This window comes from Zalophus californianus, chromosome X (genome assembly GCF_009762305.2).
Source record: "Zalophus californianus isolate mZalCal1 chromosome X, mZalCal1.pri.v2, whole genome shotgun sequence".
NCBI lineage: Eukaryota > Metazoa > Chordata > Mammalia > Carnivora > Otariidae > Zalophus > Zalophus californianus.
Genome location: NC_045612.1, coordinates 31,239,917 through 31,266,350, shown reverse-complemented (window position 1 = coordinate 31,266,350; position 26,434 = coordinate 31,239,917). Strand labels below are relative to the sequence as shown.

The window sequence follows — 26,434 nt, the reverse complement described above, 5'->3', positions numbered from 1 at the left end:
CGGATTGACAAATTAAGACAACTGTGGCTCGTAAGTAATTACTAATGATTGTTTGCAACGTTGGACCATTTGGAGGGATTGTTTTTCTTTTTAATTAGTTTAATAAACTTTATTTTGGAGTGATTTTCAATTTACAGAGAAGTTGCAAAGATAGGACAGAGAGTTCCTGTACACTCCTCATCCAGTTTCTGGGGGATAGTTTTGGTAGTCCTGGTCACAGGAGCTGTCAGCAGAGTTTGAGATGATGTTTCGTTCCCCCAGCCCCCGCTCTCTGTATTTCCCTGCGTTGGGCAGAAGCGTTAAAACTCCTTTCCCTGGTGATAGAACTTGGTCCAAAATAGTAGAGTCACTAAGTATTTGGTAGAAGCAGTGGTGGGTTTTCTTCAAATGAAACACATTTTTGAGACACTGGTTCAGTTTCTCCTCTTTTCTCTTCCCTCTTCAGATTAGTCAAGGCTACAGTCCCAGCTGTTTATTGTCAGACCTCAGGGGAACAACAAGGACTCCTAAATCTCTCTCAGGACTTCTTTGGAAAAGTTATAGAAACAGTTACCAGGTCACGTTAGCAAGCATGATGAAAAGATATGCTGCTTAAACTCACGCCCAGAACTGCTGAGATTGAAGTGGCTCTGTCGAGTGAGGTGTAGATCCCAAGCATAGGGAACCCCAAATTCCTGCAGGAGGGAAACGGAAATTTGAGACTATACTCTTCCCTGGGTCCACACTATAGTAAGTAATTAAGAATGTGGCCTTGGAGGCACACTTTCTGGGTTTGTATCCTGGCTCTGGCGTTTATGAGCTATGGGGGACATGGGGCAAGTGGCTCATTGTTCTTGACCTCTGTCATTTCATCTTTAAGATGAGGCTGATAGTCCCTGCCTCGCAAGATGGTTGTGAGGAGCCAATGGATTAGTGGGGAGAGTACTTAGAACAGTGCCTGGCTCAATAAATGTTAGCTGTCGTTAACTCAGTTTTATTATTCTTGGCCTCTAGGACTGGGAGGAGTGGCTTACGTCGCCCACTAAAAGCACTGGCTGATGTTGATAAATTTATTTCTTGTGCTTGATTTGAGCAGAAACTCAGCCACCTGTGACAAATTTGAGTGTTTCTGTTGAAAACCTCTGCACGGTCATCTGGACATGGGATCCTCCTGAGGGAGCCAGCCCGAATTGCACCTTACGGTATTTTAGTCATTTTGACAACAAGCAGGATAAGGTAAGTGTTCTGGAACGTATTGCATTGATGAGGTAAAGTGAACACTATGAATTAGAGCCAAGAATAAACGGAATTCTAATCTTACTTCAAAGTGGGAATTTTGTTTTGGGTCGTGTCCCAATTTTACCTGGGAAGATGGCTGAAAAGACTGTTGAAAAAAAAACTGGGCATTTGAACATTTGAAAATATTTGCTCATTATCTGATAATCAAATGCAGTGAGATTACTCTGTTAGGAAATACGAGATATCTTTTATCTACTAGGCACTCAACAAATAATTATGTTAAAATGTGTTCCCGTGTTCCTGCCTGTAGCCTCGTATGTAGACCACACTTCCAGTTTCTCAGGGAGCTTTCATACTCAGCGTCTTGCTAACAACATGCACACAGATATGCAGGAACCATGCAACGCAAGAATAAATGGCCACGTGGCAAGTGAAAAAATAAGATGTCTGTGGCAGATAGGCTTGACTAGGTTTCCCGATGCCTGAGGAGAAATTAGGGGAACATTCAGCCTTCCCAGTCAGATGTGGTCAACTGGCATAAGTGAATTTTTGTTAACAGGATTGGATCATTTCAGATTCTTTATGATAGTCTTATTCCGCGGAATTTTCACTCAGGCCTGATTGGTTTGAAGTCCCTTCTAATTGACAGGTTCTTCAAAGCATCAGATCATCTGTCCAAAACTGTTTTATATCTTTATACCTTCTTTCAGTGAGGGGGGAGGTCAGGGACATTTGGGGTTGAATTTGTCCAGGATTGTGAGGAGGCCGAATGAGAAGTTGTTATCAGTGACAGGGCTTTAGCTCAGTGAATTTCGAGATCATCAGGTTTATGCAGCTCGGTGGCAGGGAAAGTCAGGAGACCTGGGTTCTAGTTGGCGGACCACTCAGCTATCTCTGTGGCCTAGGCAAGTTACCTAACCTCTCTGAGCCTTAGTTTCCTGCTGTGTAAAGTATGGCTTTACTCACTTCCCTGGCTTGCTGGGACATGACAAATAATGTATGTGAAAGCTTAATAAAGTGAGGATGGAAAAGGTTCTTCCTCTTGAGGGAAACTTGCTAATCTGCCTTTCTTGCCCCTTTTCTGCTGAGGTATTAATTATGGCTCAGGTGTTCACTGATGAAGAATTGAGGCTACTCATAAGTGTTTGCATTTTATTTATTTTTAATTTTTGTAAAGATTTGTTTATTTTAGAGAGAGAGAGTGCATTGGGGAGGGGCAGAGGGAGAGGGAGAGAGAATCTCAAGCCAACTCCCCACTGAGCATGGAGCCCCACAGGGGACTCAATCCCAGGACCCCGAGATCATGACCTGAGCCAAAATCAAGGATTGGCAGTTTAACCGACTGAGCCACCCAGGCACCCCAGAAGTATTTGCATTTTAAAGAAGGTTCTCTAAACCTGAATAGACATTTTTCCAAAGAAGACATACAGATGGCCAACAGACATGTGAAAAGATGTTCAACATCACTCATCGTCGGGGAAATACAAATCAAAACCACAATTAGATAAATCACCTCATACCTGTCCGGATGACTAGTATCAAAAAGACAAGAAATATTGGGGCACCTGGCTCACTCAGTCAGTGGAGCATGCAACTCTTGATCTCGGGGTTGTAAGTTTGAGCCCCACATTGGCTGTAGAGATTACTTAACAAAATCTTAAAAAAAAAAAAAAGGACAAGAAATATCAAGTGTTGGCGAGGATGTGGAGACAAGAGAACCCTCTTGCACTGTTGGTGGGAATGTAAATTGGTACAGCCGCTATGGAAGACAATATGGAGGTTCCTCAAAAAATTAAAAATAGAACTGCCCTATGATCTAGCAATTCCACTTCTGGGTATTTACCTGAAGAAAATGAAAACACTCATTTGAAAAGATACACGCACGCCTGTGTTTATTGCAGCATTATTGACAGTGGTCAATTTCCAATAGCCAAGGGATAGAAGCAACAACCTAAGTGTCTACTGACAGATGGATAGATGAATGGATAAAGAAGATGTGGTATATATATATATATATACACATATTAATATGTATATAATATTACTCAGCCATAAAAAAGAATGAAATGTGGCCATTTGTGACAACATGGTTGGAACCAAAGACAAATACCATATGATTTTACTCATGTGGAATCTAAAAAACAAAAGGAACAAACAAAACCAAACTGAAACAGTTTCATAGATACAGAGAACAAACTGATGTTTGCAGGGGATGGAGGATGGGTGAAGTAGGTGAAGGGAATTAAGTCATTCAGACTTTCAATTATAAAATAAATAAGTCATGGAGATGAAAAGAACAGCGTAGAGAATATAGCCAATAATATTGTAATAACTTTTTATGGTGGCCCTTGGTATGGTGGCAGTTGGTAACTAGACTTATCACGGGGATTACTGGGTAAGGTATATAAATGTCAAATCACTATGTTGTGCACCGGAAACTAGTATCATGTTGTAGGTCAACTATACTTCAATTAAATAAGAGCAAACAAACAAAGAGATGCTGTCGATGCAAAAAGAAGCCTGTAATACTTTCAGGAGTTCAGTTCCCCTTTTCACACTGTTGGCTTCCTCTTGTTCCTAAGGAGGGGCCGTAGGCATTTGGATCCTGGTGGCCACTTTCCTAGTTGAGCCTTGAGAAATTCTGGGAAAGACCTTTAAGTCCTTCGCCTAAGTATCTCATTGAAACTGAGGAGAGGTCACCTTTTTTTCCTAACAGGTCCACATTCATTAGCCAGCCAAGCACACCCGAGGATCGATCAGGTAGACATGGTGGTAGTCTAGCCTAGAAATGGGGCTCATTCCACAGTGTAGATACAGACATTTAGACTTGAAAGTAGCTTTAGGAGGCAGTGGAATTAGACAGAATTGGGTTTGAACATTCGCCTCTTTGCCTTTCGGAGGTGTGTGACCCTGAGCAAGTCACTTAACCTCTCTGAGCTTCCAATTCCTTGTTTGTAAAATGCTGGGGTAGGACCTACTTTGTGTGAACGGTGTGCGTATTCAAGGAGATGATGTTTGTAATGCACCTGGCACCACATTAACGTTCAATAATTGTCAGCTTTTATTATTATTAAGTTGAATCACGTGAAATTGTTGCTCCTTTAGGTCGTATGGTTCAACCTAATATTACCCTCCATTTTGCCCCTGCGGAGACCAGATGGAGACCACGAAGGGAGACCTCTGCCTGAGGCCTGCTCCTTTATAGTCCAGCCATTTGACAGTGTTCATGGCTGTCCGTGCTGCAGTCTGATAAACACGGATTATCCCTTGTAATCAGTGATGGGAGATTTCCTGGCTAACCTTTTGAAGTTTACAATCCTGAGGCCGACCATTAAGGGCAGGAGTGATTTCCTTTTCCCCTTTCCATCCTTTAGACAAAGCATTGCCATCATCAGACAAAACTAGGGTGTATATGAGCTTTGAAGCATATTGAAGGAGCAGCTTTCGGATAGTTTGTACATGTTAGGGGGGCTCATGCGACCTTCTAAAGATCCTAAGGTGCTAAATGAGATAAACCCTTGAGGTCATTTTCAATCTTCAAATTAGAGGACCATTAACACGAGAGATAGGGATTTGTAGATGATTTTTTAAAAAAATACAAGGTCAGGGGCGCCTGGGTGGGTCAGTCAGTAAGCAGCTGCCTTCGGCTCAGGTCATGATCCTAGGGTCCTGGGATCGAGCCCCAAGTCGGACTCCCTGCTCAGCAAGGGGACTGCTTCTCCCTCTCCTTCTGCCTGCCACTGTGCCTACTTGTGCACGCTCTCTCTCTGTCAAATAAATAAATAAAATCTTTAAAAAGAAATAAAAAATAAAAACACAAGGTCAGTTTTAAGTGGCTGCCCTCCACCATTGTTTTAGCAATATCTACTAGTTTCCCAATCTGGCAAGTAGAAGGAGGATCTGGCATCAAGTTTTGTTTTTGTTTTTGTTTTTGACTTGTTGTTCTTAAAAAGAATGTTGATGTATGTGCTTTGGCATCAGATTAGATCTCTTTCATCACCCAGAGATAGCAAGTCTTACTAGGTGAATAAATTAAAAAGCTATTGTTCCATCCAGGCATCCAGAGAGGCAGGAGCTGAATCCGACTCTCTTTTTCTACTGAGAAAGGAATCTGGAATTGGAAAGGTGTGATCCAGCCAAATGAACATTGGTCCTGAGGGGGGAGGGACCAGTTCAGGACTCTGGCCTTGGTTTTTGATAAATTTTCAAAGAAGCCCAGATTCCCCAAGGGGTGGAGCAGAGTGTCCTACAGCAGCTACCAGGGGAATGAGTCACCACAGCCGAAAGTCACATGGGAGCCATCAGCCATATCTCATCCAGATCTGTTGGGAGGGATTTAGTTCCTTGTCTGATAGAGATGTGCTGGACTTGGTGATCATTGACAACTGGGGTTTCTCCTTTTTTTCATGCCAATTTAATATTGTTTACCTTAAACTTTGAAAGATATTTTTTTAAAGATTTTATTTATTTGTGAGAGAGAGAGAGAGAGAGAGAGAGAGAGAGAGAGAGCACAAGCAGGGGGAGGGGCAGAGGGAGAGGGAGAAGCAGGCTCCCTATGAGCAGGGAGTCTGATGGGCTCGATCCCAGGACCCTGAGATCATGACCCGAGCCGAAGGCAGACGCTTCACCGACTGAGCCACCCAGGCGCCCCCGAAAGAGATTTTTAAAAATGATTTTGTTTTTCCCCCTACTATCTCTTTTCTCAGTTGTTATTATTTTTTAAAGATTTTATTATTTGACAGAGAGAGACACAGCGAGAAGGGGAACACAAGCAGGGGGAGCGGGAGAGGGAGAAGCAGCCGTCCCGCAGAGCAGGGAGCCCGATGCAGGGCTCGATCCCAGGAGCCTGGGATCATGACCTGAGCCGAAGGCAGACACCCAACGACTGAGCCACCCAGGCGCCGCTCTCAGTTATTATTTATATGCCCCAAGGACAAGGTTCAGATTAAGTACTAAAGTATTTTTTTAATTTAAAAAATTTGATTATAATAATCTTTGTGTAATAAAATTCCTCAGCCCTCTCACTGGAACAGTATCTAATATAAGAGAACTGGGGTTTTTCCCATGCTGATTCTAATTTATGGCATTTAACCATACATGTTCTGTCTGGTATCTTCAAAGAACAGAGGCTGCTTCCAAACAAGAATTATCAAGGATCCTTGGGTCAGGGTGGCTCCTTCAGGGGTATATAGGACTTGAGCTTAGTAAAATTGTAACGTTGGTGAAATTTGCACTTGAAACTTTTGTGCCACTGTTACCATGATCCTCGGGCTGGTCTTCTAGACTATTACTGGATTCTAGAAAGACTATTACTGGATTCTAGAAAGCTTTCTGTTGGCATAACTGGTGTGTTCCATCCCTGTAGGCAGCAACTCTATAGAAAGCCAAATGATAAGTAGGTTTCTTGTGAAGGAATCAGAAATTAGTTGTGCAAATGTCCTTGACTTAGAGTAGCTAGAGGTCTCACTGAAGGTAGGCATAGCTTTGCCAGTAGGACAGAAGTACTCATTGTCTATGGGGCCAAATCCCCTTCTTTTCTCCCTGCCAGAAGTTTGCTCACACACCTTTGTTTGTCTTTTCTTCAGAGCTGACCAGCTGGCTCCCTTTTCAGAGTGCTGTCTTGCCTGGACCGAAGAGCTATTCAGTCTCTCTGACGTGATTTTTTTTCATGTCTTTGCTATGATTCGTTAATTGTTGGTTTGCTAGCTACCTCTCTGAGAGCATCCTTACGTCTTGGTTTTGGGAATATCTCACAGTAGCCCCCATGCTCAGCAGGCCACAGGCATGGGAAATGGCAGAGTAGCTCCTTAGGGGGGCAGATAGAGGTAAATGTGACAAATTTTCCACTTCGGGGCCATCAGCACGTATATAAAAGGAAATGCTCTCTCCAACTTGAGTCAGAAACCATTGCAAAACAGGAAGCTCCTTGGAGCTCTGATTAAAAGCAGCTTCATTCTTAATCCAACTCTGTCCGCTTGGGAAATGTTAATTTCCTAAAGAGTCCTCTAATCTCATTATTCTGAATCATAATGACCAGATTTGTGATTTATATCTGTATGCTGTCTATAAGTTGGCTTTCTGTAGTTCCACAAGCCCATCTACTTTTCAGAATAAGAGTGTGGTATACTCAGTGCACATAGCAACGTTTAAAATTTCTGTGTTTGTGTGAGGTAGTCAGAATGGTCAAACAGTACAGAAAGATGTTTAATGAAAAGTCTCTCTTTGGTCCTCGGGGCCTCCTTTACTTTCTGTCCTCAGAAGTGACCAGGATTACTGGATTCTTTCTTTTTTTTTTTTTTTTAAAGATTTTATTTATTTGACAGAGAGAGACACAGTGAGAGAGGGAACACAAGCGGGAGGAGGGGGAGAGGGAGAAGCAGGCTTCCCGCGGAGCAGAGAGCCTGACGCGGGGCTCCATCCCAGGACCCTGGGATCATGACCTGAGCTGAAGGCAGACGCCCAACGACTGAGCCACCCAGGCGCCCCGGATTACTGAATTCTTAAAGCAGTTTTTACCTTGATCTTGATAGTATACTGCATCTAGTTAGGAAATGAATTTTTTTTTAAAGATTTTATTTATTTGAGAGAGAGAGAGAATGAGAGAGCATGGGGGGGGAGGATCAGAGGGAGAAGCAGACTCCCCGCTGAGCAGGGAGCCCGATGCGGGGCTCCCGGAACTCCGGGATCATGACCTGAGCCGAAGGCAGTCGCCTAACCACTGAGCCACCCAGGTGCCCAGGAAATGAATTTTTTTTAAGATTTATTTATTTTTAGAGAGAGAGAGAGGGAAAGAGAGGGAGCGCAAGGAGGAGGGGCAGAGAGAGAGGGAGAAGGAAACCCAAGCAGACTCCATGCTGAGCACGGAGCCCGATGTGGGGCTTGATCTCACGACCCCGAGACCACGACCTGAGCCAAAGCCAAGAGTCAGACGCTTAACTGACTGTGCCACCCAGGCGCCCCTAGAAATTTAATTTTGATCATCTTATTGTGTTTCCTTTAAAATCGCTTTTAGACAGTTGATGTGTTAGCGTGGTAGGTTTATAGGCAAATGTCATGATGTTTATACATTTAAAATGCGGGAAATTGTCTTTTATCTATACCAGGGTTTCTCGGCGGTGGCACTACTGACATTTGGTGCGGGATAATTCTTTGCTGTAGGGGGAGGGAAAGCTGTCCTGCGCACTGAGGCATGTTCAGTAGCATCCTTGGCATCTGCCTACCACATGCCAGTGGCAGTGCCCTCCTAGGTTGTTGTTGTTGACAGTCAAACACGGTCCCGGGATTGGGGCTGGGGGCAGGGAGAGCAAAATCACCGAGGTTGAGAGTCACTGACCTGTGCCATCTGATAACCTTCCCTTTTTTTTTTTTTTACACATTTGAACATGCTAATGTTTTATTACCTAAGTGTTTTGCTATATGTTTGCTAGAGCAATAGCTTTTTACAATTTCCTTACCTTAGAAAATTGCTCCTGAAACCCATCGTTCAAAAGAAGTGCCCCTGAACGAGAGGATTTGTCTGCAAGTGGGGTCCCAGTGCAGCACCAATGAAAGTGACAATCCTAGCATTTTGGTGGAGAAGTGCACCCCGCCCCCGGAAGGTAACAACCGAAAGCACTGTTTGTTGGTACTTGGGGGAGAAAGGCAAATTGTCCATATGTTCATGTTCAGTGTTCGTTAATTCATTCAGTTTTCAAATATTTGCTGAGTCTGATAAGTTCCAGGCATGTTATTAGGTGATAAATATGAGGACATCCCTGCCTTCGAGATGCTTACGACTTGACTCACTGTGCCTCAGAGTTCTATAGCGGTTAATCACTCGGCATGCGATGTACACACACGGACGCCCTCCCCTAAATTGAGCCTCAGAAGCTTATCTTGCGAAGCGAGCAAGGCATGGATTATTACCCTGCTCCATTTTATGAGCAAGAAGGGAACTGAGTGGGTTACTCTAGGTCTTCAGATTACCGGTCCAGTGCCTTAAGAAAACCCCAAATACTATCTTCCTCATTTGATAGAAAGATTAGCTTGATAGACAAGATGTATTTGGGGAAAGATGTTAGAAAAGGAAAATGGGCCTGCTGGCCTAGCTCCAGTTCAGGACGAGCCCTAGGAAAAGCGGCCACGTGGGCAGGTTGGGCCTTGGCCCCCAGGCCCCTTCCTGCCCATCACCCATGTCCTGCTGGCACTTGGGCTGTGTGCAGGGAGGAGCTTATCCTGATGAAGGGCAGGGCTTCTGGAGTCCGGATGTCCATGTTTAAGTCTCAGCGATGCCAGTGAACAGCTGCGTGACCTTCAGCAGACGACTTAACCCCTCCCCGCTTCACTTTGCTCAGCTGTAAAATGGCCTTGATGGTAGCACCTGCCTCCCAGGACTGTCGAAAGGGTTACGGAAGTCAGTCTAGGTGAGGGGTTTAGAACAGCGCCCGGCAACGCGTAAAGGCTGGTTGTGTATCACCTAGTAATCCCGTGTTGCCCCTTGTTTGGAGGGTCCCATCTCTCCCACTTCCAAACCTTAGCACTATGTGGCCCGTTCTGCAGGCCTTTCCCTCTACCTGCCTTGCACAGATCAAAAGTACATGAAGTCCCATTTGTAAAACTGTAAAATTCAGTACTGCCACGAGGCTGGGAACCTGGTTTGAAACAACTTACTGCCCCATTCTCATTTCTTTAGAAGTTTAGTAAATAATACGAAAAAGCCTAAATTGTACTATGGCATTAAAATGGTTGATGATGCCTCCGGATAATACTCCTTCAAGAATCCGGACACGATGCCTTAACTCAAAAGGCTATATTATAAAGGTAGGGATTTCAGATGATAAAGATTATATGGCTCCTAAAGTCTTAACACACAGTAAACAACTACCAAGAGTTATATTAATGCTGACTTTCCCCCAAACTGCTTCAGGAAGAATGTTTGCTTCGTCTTTAAAACAACATGTGTTAGTATTGGTCAAAAGACAGGAAAGCAAATTTTAACTCAATAGACTTGTTTTCTTTAAAGACGGGTAGATATATGGGTTGTTTGTGTTTTCACACTCATTTAGGAATGCCATACTCATTTCCTACCACTGAAACATTATTTGACCATGAAACTCTCTCTCCAGTTAGGAATACAAAGTTAGGGTCCCTCAGTGATAGTAAAGATAATTTTCTTGGGATCTGGAGGTGAGAGAGAAAGTTGTGACAAGTTAGATTTGGGTTTTCTCCATCCTGGGTGACTTCTGTGTAAAATGGTATGAGAAATTAGGGATTGGTTTTCTGGTAAAACACTCTCACCATCCCTCATGCCCCAGGGGGTTTGGCGGGTTTGGCTGACAGGGAAAGAAGCATCCTAAACCCTTGGCTGGATCTTCTAGGTGATCCCGAGTCTGCTGTGACTGAGCTACAATGCGTTTGGCACAACCTGAGCTACATGAAGTGTACTTGGCTCCCTGGAAGGAATACAAGTCCAGACACCAACTATACTCTCTACTATTGGTGAGTGTGTATGGGAGTCGTGTGGGGGAAGGACTGATTGTGATTGTTTGGGGAGCGTTGGGATCTAACCTACTTAAAAACCGAAACCGAAGAAAGAACATCCTGGTTTTGGGGGCTTTGTTTATCATTATTTTTTTTAAGATTTTATTTATTTATTTTGAGACAGAGAGCATGAGCATGGGGAGGGGGGTGCAGAGGGAGAGAGAAAGTCTCCAGCAGACTCCCTGCTGAGCGTGGAGCCCGACGCGGGACTCGATCTCACCACCCCGAGATTGTGACCTGAGCAGAAACCAAGAGTCGGATGCTTAACCAACGGAGCCACCCAGGCGTCCCCTAATTATCATTATTTTTAATTGAAGTATAAATTAACACACAATGTTATATTAGTTTCAGGTGATGACATAGTAATTCAACAATTCTGTACATGACTCAGTGCTCACCTCGATAAGTGCAGCCGTCACCTGTCACCATACCACGTTATTGCAATATTACTGACTATATTGCCTATGCTGTGCTTTGCATCTCCCTGACTTATTTATTTTTTATTTAACTTATTTTTATTTAACTTATTTAACTGGAAGTGTGTGCCTTTTAATCCCCTTTGTCTGTTTCACCCACCCTCCACCCCCCTTCCCTCTGGCAACCACCAGTTTGTTCTCTGTATTTAAGAGTCTGTTTTGTTTTTTAGATTCTACATAGAAGTGAAATCATATGGTATTTGTCTGACTTCTTTCACTTACCATAATATCCTCTAGGTCCATCCATGTTGTTGCAAATGGCAAGATCTCATTTTTTTTTTTTTTTACGGCTGAGTCGTATTCCATTGTGTATATATACCACATATTCTTTTTACAAATCCAAGAAGATGGGCAATTTGCTTCAGTGGAAGGTGCATCTGCTTTTGGTGTCTACTTTCTTTAAAAAGTAACTGTAGATCCATAGGATGTTGCAAAAAATGTACAGGGAGATCCCAGTGTACCCTTCATGCAGTTTTTCCCAAAGGTAACACGGTCTGCAACTAGAAGGCAGTATCAAAACCAGAAAGTTGCTGTGGTTACAATCCACTCACCTTATTCAAATTTCACCAGTGTCACATGCACTTGTGTGTGTGTGTGTGTGTGTGTGTGTGTGTGTGTGTGTGTGTGAGTTCTATGTAATTTTATCACACGTGTAAACATAGAACAGTTCCATTACCACAAGGATCCCCTGAGTTGCTATTTTATGCCCATACCCTCTTCCCTTCTGCACCCCTCTCCCGCCTTTCCCTCCCCCAAGTCTCTAACCTCTGGCAATTACTAAACTCTTCTCCATCTCTATATTTTTGTCATTTCAAGAATGTTACTAGAATAGACATAGCATATAACTGTTTGAGGCTGACTTTAAAAAAAAAAAAAAAACTCTGCATAATACCCTTGAGGTCCCTCCAAGTTGTGTGTATCAGTAGTTCATTTTTTCTTTTTTTATTCCATGGTGTGGATGTGCCAGTTTGTTTAAACATTTATTCATTGAAGGATATCTTGGTTCTTTCTAATTGTTTGCAGCTATGAATAAAGCTGCTATAAATACTTGTGTTCAGGTTTTTATGTGAGAATAACTTTTCCTATCTCTGGAAGAAATGCCCAAGAGTGCAGTTGCTGGGTCATATGGTAATTGCATATTTTGTGTTATAGCCAACTGCCAAACTATTTTTTAGGGTGGCTGTATCATTTTACATTCCCACCAGCAACGTATGAGTGATTGGTATCTACCTTTAAAAAGGAAAACAATATCATGCCCGGTGATAAAAAGTAAGTTGACTCAACACCTGAAACTAATGTAACTCTACATTGATGATGACATATAATGACATACTCTACAAATGATGATGATGTAGAGTTGTATGTCAACTCTACATCAATTAAAAAAAATTAAGGAACTGATGAGAAAACAACTATTAAAAAAAAAAGTAGATTAGCTCCCCACAAAATAACATATCTGAGATTTGTGAGCACATCCACAAAATGTGTTAAATTTCTAAATTGATCTTTAAGCATTTCCTTTCTTTTAGAGCCTAGAATTATTAGCAGCAGAACAAGGAAGAAAGGACCAGGTTAATCAGTTCAATTCAGTAAGACTTGACTTGGCGCACATTGTGGGTAAAGCACTGAATAGGCAGCAGAGATAGGAAACACGGCTCTTTGCTCATAAGTTTAAAACGTAGAGGGGGAGAGACAGCCCCCAACCCAATTACCTGTATAAAAATAACAGTGTCTGATGAAGGCTAGCAGAGGCACAAATGCTCTTTAGAAGCTAGGGTGGAGCTTGGGGGTGGTGGCAGGGCAAGGCTGGGGGGCTGGGATGAAGGGGGTGGACTGCACCCATGGGGGGTTTCTCTGAGCACGGGCGGCGGGGGGCGGGGGAGGGAGAAGGGCCATGTTCCGTCTGTGTGATACCAGGCTGGGGAAGAGGGAGAACTTTGCGTCGGCAGTGTGCTCTCCCCATGGCCTTGTCCCTCCTTCTGTCCTTCATTCAGACTGCTTCTGAGAGAATGGGGTGCGGAGGGCCACGTCCAGGACTTCCGAAACTGTAGGATAAACATGGCCTCGGCTCCCGGAACGTCCATTTTGCCCGATGATGTGATGAGACAAATTTTTGGCATCTCAAAGCACTCTGCGAATCCCGGCATCGCAGGACTCTCCGGCCAGTCCCCTGTGGGCTCGCTGAGAAAAGCCCGCGCTCTCCTCCCCTGCTGCACGCGGGGTGCTCCCCGCCGAGTGCGCCTGGGAAGCCGGACGGCACTGAAACTGTGTGGTTCAGTCTCGAGGGTGGTTTTTTCCTCCCGAGATCAACAATTCTCATTTGAGGTTTTGTAGTTTCACTGGCCCACTTTGTGGTACTTGTTTCTCCTTTCATTAAAGCCCTGCAGTGGCTCCCTGGTGGCTTTGGGATAAAGTCCAAACTCCTCAGCACTACGGACAAAAGCCCTTTCTGACCTGGCTCCTTCCGCCCCCGTCTGGCCCCAGCTTCCTCCCCCTCCCTCTGTGCACCCCCACCCTCTCGCATCCTCCCCTGCCGTCCAGCCAGCGCCCAGCGCCTTTCAGTTCCTCAAACAGACCCTTCAGCCACTCGAACAGAACAGTGGCAGCACGCCGCGTCCCCGTGTAGCGAGGACCTCGTCCTTTCACCTGGACACCTCTGCTTTGTCCTCAGCTCAGCTCAGACATCACTTCCCTTCCAGAAAGCCTCCCTTGACCTCTCAAATCTAGATATGTGCTGGGTCATTGTGTCCCGTGGTACCTTGCACTTTCCTGTGTCCTCATACTCAGCACGTTGTGTTGTCACTTCCTGTTTACTTAGCGGTAGCCCTCCCCGGGCTGCTGTCTCCCTTGAGAGCTGAGGCTGTGTCTTGTTACCCTCAGGGCCTGACACATGGTAGGGGCTCCAGAAATAAGGTTGAAATGTGTGGTAGGGTCCAAAGCTTAGAGAACATTTGGGATTAGCGTGAGGACCTAGGAGGGGTAAGCAACTTGGGAGCATTATGGTCCAGGAGGAAAAAGAGAAGGACCGAGTCGGTCGGACTCCCCCAAGGAATTGCTAGTGAAGGGGCCAGAGGACTAAGCCTTAAAAGGAGTAGCCTGGCTCGGAAGATGTTGCAGTGAAGTCTGGGGAGAGCTGTTAGTACAGGCTTTTAAGATGTCTTAGAAGTTGGTAGCATCCAACTTTTTTTGTGTGTTTATTATGCTGTTAACTTCTCTTGCTTTCCCTGGAGTAGTTATTGGTAAAATCACAGGGAAAACCTTTAGAATCTGTGTCTATAGAAGGTGCAGGGGAAGGAAGGAAAAGCATGAAAACCGTCCCTCGTTCCATGGCCACCTGTGCCGGAAAGCAATCAGATATTAGGAGTCAGGGCGGTGCTGGAGGCAAACAGTGGCCCAGTCCTTGGAGTTCTGAGCCAAAGATAGGGAAGTGCCTTGAGGCACGTACTAGCACAAAACAAGTCTTTGTGCCAATCGCAAAACCTGCGCCCCCTCTGGGTGAATAAATTATAAAAAAAAAAAATTGGACCCACCAATTGGAACAAGCATTCTTCTTCCTCTGGGCTGAAAGATTCCTCTTCCTCTGGGCTGAGGCAGCATCTTGCCAAAGCTGAGAGCAGATGGTGCTTGGGCTGGCTATCAGCCCTCAGTTGATGCCACTGTGCTGAGTATAACCTGCAGCCGTTGGGGGTGGCTCACAAAGCCATCCCAAGAGAGTGGTGGTTCACTGGTGCCCGAGGGGGCAGGTGTTAGGGACACCACTTCTTGTCATGCGTGTTCCCAGCATCGGTCATCAGCGTGGACTCTTTCTGTAGTACATACGACCTGTGCTGTCCGATACAGAAGCCACAACTCCCCTGTGACTGCTTAGATACGAATTTAAATTAATTAAAATTAAATCGAATTAAAACTTCAATTGCTCGGTCTTACTGGTCACTTTCACACGTGGCTAGTGGCTCCTGCCTTGGACAGCACAGATAGCAAACATTTCTGTAATTCCAGAAAATTTCCTTGGACAGTGCTGGTACAGATTCTATATTCTTCTGCCCTCGGCACTCTGCAGCTTATTCTTTTAACAGATTATTCTGTTAAATGGGCATAGTAATATTAGTGCTACCTCTTAAGGTTGGTGTAAGGGCTGTTATCGGGTGAGAAATATTTGGAGCTGTGCCCAACTGCTAACACATACAGAGTAAGTGATCAGTGTGTGAGAGCTATATTTTTTTTATTACTATTATTCATCCCCACTCCCTTGTAGATGTAGCTGGTATGCATCGGTGGCTTCTTACCCCACTTGGAAGAATTAGCAGCTAGTCCTTACCTCCTCTACCCCTGTCCTCCCCTAGAGAGATCCTTTCCAATCAAAACCACAAAAGAAAGGCAGATGCTTGGCTCGTTCATTATCAAGCACTTGGAACTGGTTTAGGTACCAGTTTAAATCATGTCAAACGAACTGCCAGAGACTGTTTCCCTACTCCCTAGTCAGAAACTGGAATCACTTTGAAGCCCCAGGGCAATGACTTGTGGTTCTGCAGGGCTAGTCTGGCATTGAAAGGAGCCTGACCTTAATAGCTACAGACTAGGGGCACCTGGGTGGCTTAGTCGGTTAAGAGTCTGTCTTCAGCTCAGGTCATGATCCTAGGGTCCTGGGATCAAGCCCCATGTCAGGCTCCCAGCTCAGTGGTGAGTCTGCTTCTCCCCTCTCCCTCTGCCTCTCTCCCTAGCTTGTATTCTCTCTCTCTCAAATAAATAAATAAAATCTTTTTAAAAAAAAAAAAGTAGCCACAGACTAGCTCTGCCAATGAATTTTAGGGAATTTCTTACCACATTAACCATCTTCAGAGTTGGGGAAATTGTCTTTAAATCTGTCCATTTCCTCCTTATGTCTATAGTGTGATTCTGTGGAAGATTTCAGTGTCTGAATCTTCACAGGAAGCACCTGAATGCCTTCTGGCTCAGGTTCTTATCTAGCATTTTGCAAGAAGTCCCCAAAAGTTGTCTGTTCAAAACCCAATATTTCCCCTTTTGTTATTTTGTCCAAATTACAACAACAAAATGTTTTTAAAAATTTCTTATCTGGGGTCCGTGAGAGTATCGTGAAACACCCAAGGTACAGAAGTGAAAAAGGAATCTTAAAGATTGCCCATTAGAGAAGTTCCTTTCACTGGTTGAAAAAATTAATTTTCTGCCTAGTTGTTTTTTTTTTTTAAGTTATGTAACAAAAGTGTCATAAATTTCTTCAGTTTCTGTTTCTGGGTGTGGGTGGAAAACATTCCAGGCCTGTCTGATCTAAAAACTAGCCATGGCACTAACTTAGAAACTATAGTTTCTAAGACTGTATTCATTCATGAACCACAGGGGCCTACAACTAGGAGAAAAACTTTATGTACCATCTCGTAAGGGACAAGAGCATTTTCTGTATTTTTTAAAAAGATTTTATTTATTTATTGGAGAGAGAGAAAGCACAAGCAGAGGGAGCAACAGAGGGAGAGGGAGAAGCAGGTTCCCTGCAGGGCTCGATCCCAAGACCCGAGCCAAAGGCAGATGCTTCACTGACTGAGCCACCCAGGCGCCCTGCATTTTCTGTATTTAAATATTTCTTTGCATAGCCTTTGAAGGAGTAAATACATTAGATCTGAGTTTTGGGGTTTGTTTTTAAAGACTTTATTTTTGTAGAGAAGTTTTAGATTTACAACAAAACTGAGGGGAAGGTACAGAGATTTCCCGTGTACCCTCTGCCCCCACAATTCATGGCCTCCCCCATTTTCTGCATCCCCCCCGCCAGGGTGGTACATTTGACACAACTGATGAACCTACGTTGATACATCCTAACCACTCACAGTCCATACTTTAACTTCAGGCTCCCTCTTGGTGTCGTCTTTACTATGGGTCTGGACAAATGTATAATGACACGTGTCCGTCATCATAGCCTCCTCGTACAGAGTATTTTCATTGCCCTCAAACTCCTCTGTGCTTTCCCTGTTCATCTTTCCCTCCGCAGCCCCTACAGCACTGATCCTTCATTGTCTCCACAGTGCTGCCTTTTCCAGAGGGTCCTGTGGTCAGAATCCTACAGCATGCAGCCTTTTCAGATCGATTGGCTTCTTTCGCTTCGTAATGTGCATTTACATTTCCTCTGTGTCTTTTCCTGGCTTGATACCTCTTTTTTACCATGCTGAATAATATTCCGTTGTCTGGATGCACTGCAGTTTAAATATCCACCTGCTGAAGGATGTCTTCATGGCTTCTGAGTCTTGGCCGTTATGAATAAAGCTGCTGTAAACATCTGTGTGCAGTGTTTCGCATGGACATAAGTTTTTGACTCCTTTAGGTAAATACTGGGGAGTGTGATGACTGTTCGTATGGTATAAGAGTATGTGGCGTTTTGTAAGAAACTACCAAACTCTGCCCCCAGAGTGGCTGTAGTATCTTGCATTCCCGCCAGCAGCGAGAGAGCATGCTTGTCGCTCCACATCCCCCCACCCCCCCGGCATTTGCTGGTGGCACTGCTCTGGGTCATGGCCATTCTAATAGGTGTGTAGTGGCATCGTGTTGTTGTAATTTGCATTTCCCTGATGACATACGGTGCGGAACATCTTTTCAGACGCTTCTTTGCCATCTATATTTCTTCTTTGGTGAGGTGCCTGTTTTCTTATTGTTTTAAGAATTCTTTGTATATTTGGGGGTAACAGTCCTTTTCCGATGTGTCTTTTGCAAATATTTTCTCTGAGTCTGTGGCTTGTTTTCTTATCCTCTTACTACTGATTTTTGCAGGGCCGAAGTTTTTTAATTTTAACGAAGTCCAGCTGACTGATTATTTCTTTTCTAGATCCCTGTCTTTGGGGTCGTCACCACACTGCAGCTCATCTAGCTTTTTCCCTCTGTCATCTCCTAAGAGTTTTATGGTTTTGCACTTTACATTTAGGTTTGTGATCCATTGTGAGTTTAGTTTTGTGAGTGGTGGAAGGACTGTGTCTAGATTCAGTTTTGCATATGGACGTCTGTCTAGTTGTTCCAGCACATTTGTTGAAGAGACTGTCTTTTCCCCCTTGTCAAAGATCAGTTGACTGTATTTATGAGAGAGTATCTGATGTGCAAAAGAATCCCCTGGAGAATCGCTGTCAAAATGCTGATGCCTCGGCCCTGGGCAGAACCTGTCAGTAGGATTCCTGGGAGAGGGCTTGAGGAATCTGCATTTTATACAGCTACAGATGACTCGGAGGTAATAAGTCAAGGGTTTGGGACTCGTCACTGTTAGGTCATTCTTAAAATTGCCTTCCTTTTCTGTAGAACCTTTGCACAGCTCCCATTATGGCTGAGGTAGGGCTTGACTCTGGCTTCTGCCAGCTACTATAAGACAGAACCCTCTGACACCCTAGAGAGAGAAGTGTCACGAGTACCTTCTGTGGACCCGCACCACACTGGGTGCTGATGCTCACTGGGGAAAGGTGTGTGTAGAGGTTCGGGATGGGAAATAAGATGCCAGCATTGCTGCTTATTGAAGGCATCTAAAGCCACAGCTGGAGTAAGACATGTAGAAAACCACTGGGTTCTGGAACGTTGATCTGGCAGGGGTTAGAGGGCACTAATAATGAAGGTCAGAGAGGTCCTTCTGGAAGGGACATGAAGCCTGAAGTGATGAGGGCACGAAACAGGGTGAGGGTTCCAGGAATGTCGCAGGAGAGAATCCAAGAAGCTTTGCGAAGGAAGAAGTAACAGAATTTGGTGACAGAATATGGGGAAAGGGGAGGAGGGGAAAGGGTGATTTCAAAGGCCTTACTCAAGGAGTCCAGAGACAAGGCGCTCTGACTGATGGGAACGGGGAAGTTCAGAAGACAGGCAGTTTGGCAGGGAAGAGAGGGCATAAGGACGTTGACTTTGAGGCCGGAGTGGAGGACTCCAATGGAGCGGTTAGAAATCTGGGACTAGCTCTGAGGAATCCCCAGTGTAGAAATTCTAGTCTAGGGACAGGCGTGATAAACTGGGGGAGAATGGATGAGGGAGGAAGCAGTAGAGAGGAAAGTGCAGAGGGCGGAGGACCGAATGTGAACCCTCTGAAAAGGGGAAAGGGAGGAGAAGCCACGAAAACAAGGCAGGCAGCCAGAAGGGCCAGAGGAGAACCAAGGAATTCAGCAGATGAGGCATTTTCAAGAAGCCCAAAACTTCTCATGCTGGCCTCATAACATCTTTCATACAGAAGACGAAAAGGAGTCAGGGCTCCTATAGTTTCCATAGCTAATGAAAGCACCAGTGTTAGGGCGCCTGGGTGGCTCATTCAGTGAAGTGTCTGCCTTCGGCTCAGGTCATGATCCCCAGGGTCCTGGGATCGAGCCCCCATCGGGCTCTCTGCTCAGCGGGGAGCCTGCTTCTCCCTCTGCCTGCCGCTCTCCCTGCTTTTGCGCTCTCTGTCTCTTCCTCTGACAAATAAATAAAATCTTTAAAAAAAAAAAAGAAAGAAAGAAAATACAAGTGTTTGGGGCGCCTGGCTGGGTGACTCTTGATCTCAGGGTCGTGAGTTCGAGCCCCACATTGGGTGTAGAGCTTACTTAAAAAAAAAAAAAGAAGAAGAAAGTACCAGTGTTCATCAAAAAGGAACATTCGTTTCTTCCTAGAGTATGAAACGGAGCCACATTATAAAATAGGGTTTTAAGAAAAGTTATCTTTCCATATTGCAAATGTTGCCTTTCATGGTCCTCTTCAGCCATTTAAAAGAAAACAAACGTCTGCCTTTGTTTCCTGAACACCTTGTGAAAAATAATCCAGAAGGTTGTCTCATTATATCTTGCAGGCACAGCAGCCTGGGAAAAATTCTTCAATGTGAAGACATCTATAGGGAAGGTCAACACATTGGTTGTTCCTTTGCTCTGACTAATTTGAAGGATTCCAGTTTTGAACAACACAGTGTCCAAATAGTGGTCAAGGATAATGCAGGAAAAATTAGACCATCCTTCAATATAGTGCCTTTAACTTCTCATGGTAAGTTTTAGAAGTCCTGTACAACAGTGTGGATAAAAGTGTTACATCTTTCGAACAGTCAATACAGAGAATAAAAAAGGGATGACTTTGGTTTTAAGATTTTCCCAGAAAAAAAAAAAGGACTGTATTTATGTATACCTTTATTTGATTTTTTTTTTAAAGCAGCAGGCTTGGAAATTCTAATATTTCTTGAGTATATGTGCACATGCTTTGCTCTTGTTTGCTTCTGAGTGTGCCAAGACTTCGAACACACAGTCAGTTGTAGAATCGAGACTGGAACCAGGCTCTCTGACTCTTAAGATCTGTTCTCTTTTACTGATGATGCTCGAGAGGATGATGCTGCAGAATAAAATCAAATATGGTTCCTGAATAATCTTTCTCTTAGTTGAAAAAAGGCTTCAACTGGAGGAGGAGTGATCAGAAATGATTCAAACTAGCTAACATGCAGGGTGGCGTAAGCCCCGACCGCTCAGAACAGCCAACGCAGCCAAATGTTGGCCTATTAGAAAGAGGCCTCGACTTGAAAACACAGTATCTGCTTGAGCTCCTAGGTCTTCACTTTGGACAAAGCATATAAACTCTCTTTGTTTCCTCATCTGTAAAACAGGGTCCGTAGTCCCTCTTGACCTCAGAGGACTGTCCGAAGTTCCAAATGATGTGAGGTATATAAGTATTTTGTAAATCTCTAAAGCAGACTACTACTATAAGCATCGTGTTTATTTATTTGTTGTAAGATCCCAACAGGGAGCGCAGATTCTGGTGAAGTGGTATACAGAAAATTTATAGGCACATAACCATGAATTGACAAAGGTTCCCAAGTCTGGGAGCAGAACACTATTTGCCACCCCTTCAGATAGTCACGCAAGTGAATTCTAATTGTGGACCGAAGGCCAGGGGAGTGAGGTCGTGGTAACTTGCCAAGTGGGACAATCTGAAGCAAAGCCCTTTGCTGTCCTCCCCCTTGCTTGGTGGATTGTCCTCGGTGAACCTTTTATTTTATTTTAAAGATTTTGTTTATTTATTTGACACAGAGAGAGAGGGAACACAAGTCAGGGAGTGGGAGAGGGAGAAGCAGGCTTCCTGCCCAGCAGAGAGCCCGACGACGTGGGGCCTGATCCCAGGACCCTGGGATCATGACCTGAGCTGAAGACAGACACCTAACGACTGAGCCACCCAGGCGCCCCCTCGGTGGACCTTTTAAAGCTCATTTTGCTCTTCTTCTTCCTGGAGATTAGTGGCGACATAAAGGGAGATCCTTCTCAGCTGGAAGATGATATTTTCGAGTTGTGTTCTGCTCATCCTCCACTCTCTTCTGTCACTTAGTCTGAAGCATAGTTGACTCCTGAAAAACTAAATTGACTAGGGTAATTTTTTTTTTTTACTTTAATTGTGGTTATAATCACATAACATTAGATTTCCCATCGTAACCATTTCTAAGTGTACAGTTCAGTAATGTTAAGTATATTCACATTGTTGTGCAACAGGTCTCTAGAACTTTCTCATCTTTTAAAACTGAAACTCGATGCCTCCTAAACACTAATTTCCCCTCCCGTAGCCCTTGGTAACCAGCTTTCTCTTTTCTGTTTCTATGATTCTGACTATTTTAGATCCTTCATATGGGTGGAATCCTGCAGTGTTTGTCCTTTTATGATGGGCTTATTTCACTTAGTCTAATGTCCTTGAGGTTTGTCCATGTTGCAGTATGTGACAGAGACTAGGCTAATGTTTTAATTGTGGTCTTTGATTGACACAAGTGAGTGGCAGCTGAGGAAACCCCTGGTGCCCCTCATTATCCATTAGGTGGATGCACATCTGGACCCAAGTGCTTCTTTTCTTTATTCTCTGTGTCACAGCTGGATATCCTGGTGATACCCCAGCTGTGTTCTCACTGGATCGATGCAGGTCAGAGTTCACGTCATCTGCCAGACACCCCAGAGATATTCTTTGGATCCATTTTATGAGCAGTTTAAAATAAGCTTTCTACATTAATCGTGACCTTCATATGTCTACCCGTATATGAACCTCATCACAAATACTCTGGAAGCTAATTTGTGTTCTTCTGTTTCTGTCTTTCAGTGAAACCTGATCCCCCACATATTAAACGTCTCTTCTTCCAAAATGGTAACTTGTATGTGCAATGGAAGAATCCACAGAATTTTTACAGCAGATGTTTATCTTATCAAGTAGAAGTCAATAACAGCCAAACTGAGACGAATGATATTTTCTACGTAAGTTTTTCCTAGCTAGTTGATTTTATTTGGATATTTTTCTTTCACTTGAATTTCTTGTAGGGTAAGAAAGGGAAACATCAGTGAAATGTAGCTCTTAGATTTGTCACCTGATGGTGACGATGGTGATGATGAAATTTCTTGTCTGAAATAGGGCATGGTGGAAGGTTTGATGGTTTATGGTAGGAGCTTTAGCTGTAAGATTCAAGCCATTCATCAATTAATTTGCTGAACAAATTTTTTTACATACCTGCCATGTGCCAGGCACTGTTTTATGTGCACATGACCCTGACGAAAAGGTCTGTTTTTCCCGTGAAGCCTACCTACTAGGAAGTACATATGTAAATGAGCAAGCTAATTTCAGAGCATGAATGCTATGAAGAAAATCAAATGGGTCATGTAGTAGCATGATGGGAGGGCCTGCGGGAATAAGAGGTTGGGTCGTCATCCGAAGTGACGACATTTGAGATAAGACCAGAGTGACAAGCAGGGGCTAGCCCTGTGAAGATCTGGGGGTGGAGGGGACAGCAAGTACAAAGACTCTGAGGCAAGAATGAGCTTGGCATGTGTGGGAGACAGACAGGAGACTGGTGTGGCCAAAATAGAGTAGGGAAAGACATGTAAGCAGGAGGCCGGGGTCCGATCTGGTACATACTTTGAGGCTCTGGTGGTGGCCATTCCATGGTCTTGGAGTTCGTGGCAACTAGAGTTGTCAAATTTGAGTAGCCTGTAGTTGTTGGATTTGGTACATTTACGCCGTTGGGAATCTAGTAGAAAACCTACTAATGAGAGGTCCCTGTGGGCCACTGGGCATAACAGGATGTGGGGTAACCTTGGAGCATCGGTCCCATTGTTCCGCTTTATGGTAGAGGTCACACACTCGGGCCTTCAACGCTTTTGTCTGAACGACAAACCAAGTGGGGTTTTGCTTAAATTCGAAAATTTTTGCCCAGATTTAAATACCGTGGTCCCGGGGAGTGTAGTTTCCATAAGGTGGCACCTCAAGACCACAGGGACTGTGCTGGTCACTGGCGTGCCAGCCACCCCAGGCCCCGGGGTGCATTGGAGTTGGAGAAGTTCGAGACCAAGGGTTTTATATTGGCTTTTAAAGGAGCCCCACATCTCGCACATGGACAAATTCCTTGGTCCAGTTGTTTTAGCTTACCATGGGAGTTTCAAAATACTAAAGCCAGCGTTGACAGGCTGTAACCCCAGAGGGAGTGCCCAGGTCCACAGCTGACCAGAGCTTTTCTGGGCAATCGCAGGTGAATCTGTTTGCTGAAATAGAATAGTCACTCTCCATACCAGAAACCGGTGTCCCCATATGGTACTGCAAAGGGAAAAAGCAGAGGGCTTCCACGTGGGGAGAAGGTGAGGCTTGGATTTACAACGAAGTCAGCTGTCAGAATGACTACTCCGGCCTTCACTGCTCTCTTCTGTCTGAAATCCTGAGACATCATGCTGCTTGTATTACTCACTTGGCACTGAATTATGTCCTGCTGGTTCCCCTGATCACATGGGTAGGCCTTGCGTCCCGACTAAAAATAAAAGCTCCCGTAGGGAGGAGTTAGTAGGTAGTGGTGTTTACTTTGTGCGGCTCCTGCTAATAGCGGCTGACGTGGATGGAGCGATTACTATGGAGTAGGCATTTTCATAAGCACCTTATCTCAGCTGTCTCGTGTAGTCCTCACGGTAACCCTGAGGATCTGGGGCCCGTGCTTTTGTTCCAGTTTCACAGATGAGAAAAAGGCAATCTCAGAGGTTTACTCCTAAGGTAAGTGGTAGAACCAAGATTTCAGCAGGTCTGACTCTAAAGCTTGTGTCCCTAACCCCGGTGGCCACCTCAGTACTTCCTCTTAACTGTCCCCGGTCGTCACTTGGTGTTTATGATGCGCTGCACAGATCCTCTTCCAGGCACTTCTACAATAGCCTCTAACAGTCCATGAAATGCTTCTATCTTAACCTGTATTTTATTGAGAAACTAAGGCTCAGAGAGGTAAAGACACTTGCCGCAGGCCACACAGCTGATAAGTTGGTCTTTATGTATTCAAAGGTTGGTCTTCACATATTAAACTTTGACCGAGAGCGTTTGGTCTAACACCATGTGCATAGTCCTCACTTAGGAAACTCTTGTTGAGGGGCGCCTGGGTGGCTCAGTCGGTGAAGCGTCTGCCTTCGGCTCGGGTCATGATCCCAGGGTCCTGGGATCGAGCCCCGTGTCGGGCTCCCTGCTCGGTGGGAAGCCTGCTTCTCCCTCTCCCACTCCCCCTGCCTGTGTCCCCTCTCTCGCTGTGTCTCTCTCTGTCAAATAAATAAATCTTAAAAAAAAAAAAAAGAAAAGAAACTCTTGTTGAACTGAGTTACCTTTTTTTCCCCCACAAACTTCTGCACTGAAGAGAATGTACATACTATGGAATTTATCCTCCTGAATCCAAACCGTAGTCTATTTGGAATTAACTCTGTTTGTACATTTGAGTTGAATGTTCTTTCTCCTAGCAGATGTTCACCAGCTGCTTCCTCTCCTAAAATGTCATCAGCTTTTTGTGTGCTCACTGATTTTGAGCTCTGCTGGTTAGACCTTTTTTTTTTCCCCTTTTTTGCAAGATTTTTTGAGGAATTCTTTCGCCTGGTGTTGCAGTTAAGAGGGGGAAGTTGGCTGGGACATGAACTGGTGCCGTCACAGGGGGGCTCTGGTCAGAGGTGGCTCATGACAGAATCACAAAGCGAGGACCGACCTTTGAGCAGCCCGCTTTTCCACACACGATCGATCTACTTGGCCTTCTGTGCCCTTGTTTTCCTTTCCTCACAGAGTTATCTGAGCCGTGGATAAACCGTGCAAGGGAATTTACATTTGAACAGGAGCCCAGAACCTTCAGTTTACACAGTGATGTGCCAGTTTGGGAATGGACACGCATCTGGGAGATGGCCCAGGGGAGGGAGACAGGAACCTGCAACCTGATCCCTCAAGCACTAGTTGGTACTTGCGATTCCCCTCCAGGCCTCTGATTCCCAAGTGGCTTATTCTCTGCCGTATAGGAAGCATCAGTAGGATGCTCTTCGTCATTCAGTTGGCCTTTCAGCTCCTCACAGATGTGGCTAGGGACCATTTAGTAAATAACATTCAAGGTCAAAAATCAGAGCTGTGTGTTCTGGCCTTCGTCTCATGTTTAAACGTCCCTTTGAAAGAAGCTGGCTGTTTGTTCCAGCTTTATTGAGGTACGGTTGACAAGTAAAACTATATATATTTGGGTTGTACAGTGTGATTATTTTCAAGGTGTACAACGTGATGACTTAATATACATATGTCTTCCGAGATGATTACCACAATCATGCTAATTAACACATCCATCACATCACACCGTTACCTTCTTTTAAATGGTGAGAACACTGAAGATCTACTCTCTAAGCAGATTTCAAGTATACAATGTGGTAGTGTTAACTATAATCACCACGCTGTACATGAGATCCCCAGAACTTACAACCAGAAGTTTGTACCCTTTTGCCCAGCATCTCCCCATTTGCCCCGATCACCCAGCCCCTGCAACCACCATTCCACTCTCTGCCTCTAGGAGCTCATTTTAGATTCCACGTTTAACGGAGGTCATAGAGTGTTTGTCTTTCTCTGACTTACTTCACTTAGCACAGTGTCCTCGAGTTTCATCCATGTTGTCACAAATGGTAGGATTTCCTTCTTTCCCATGGCTGGATGATATTCCATTATATATATATATACACCACATCTTTATTCATCTGTCAGTGCACACTTGGCTTATTTCCATATCTTGGCTGTTATAAATAACGCTGCAGCAAACATAGGGGTGTGTATATCTTGTATCTTTTCTTTCTTTTTTCTTCTTCTTTCTTTTTGTTAGAGAGAGAGCACATGAGCGGGGACAGGGGGCAGAGGGAGAGAGAGAATCCCAAGCAGGCTCCACACCCAGCGCAGAGCCCGACGCGGGGCTTGATCTCACAACCCTGAGATCATGACCAGAGCCGAAATCAAGAGTTGGACACTTAGCC

General features: G+C 44.5%; 1 protein-coding gene across 4 annotated transcripts in view; it reads left to right on the top strand.

Annotated features, from left to right (window-relative positions):
• Positions 1 to 26,434, top strand: part of IL13RA1 (interleukin 13 receptor subunit alpha 1) — an 81,442-nt gene that overhangs the window by 5,171 nt on the left and 49,837 nt on the right. For all 4 annotated transcript variants that reach the window (XM_027607821.2, XM_027607818.1, XM_027607820.2 and 1 more), the window contains exons 2-6: positions 1,076 to 1,215; positions 8,678 to 8,816; positions 10,575 to 10,695; positions 19,999 to 20,186; positions 22,263 to 22,414. In XM_027607821.2, coding sequence (XP_027463622.1) covers positions 1,076 to 1,215; positions 8,678 to 8,816; positions 10,575 to 10,695; positions 19,999 to 20,186; positions 22,263 to 22,414 — 740 coding nt within the window. The remainder of the gene's footprint in view (positions 1 to 1,075; positions 1,216 to 8,677; positions 8,817 to 10,574; positions 10,696 to 19,998; positions 20,187 to 22,262; positions 22,415 to 26,434) is intronic.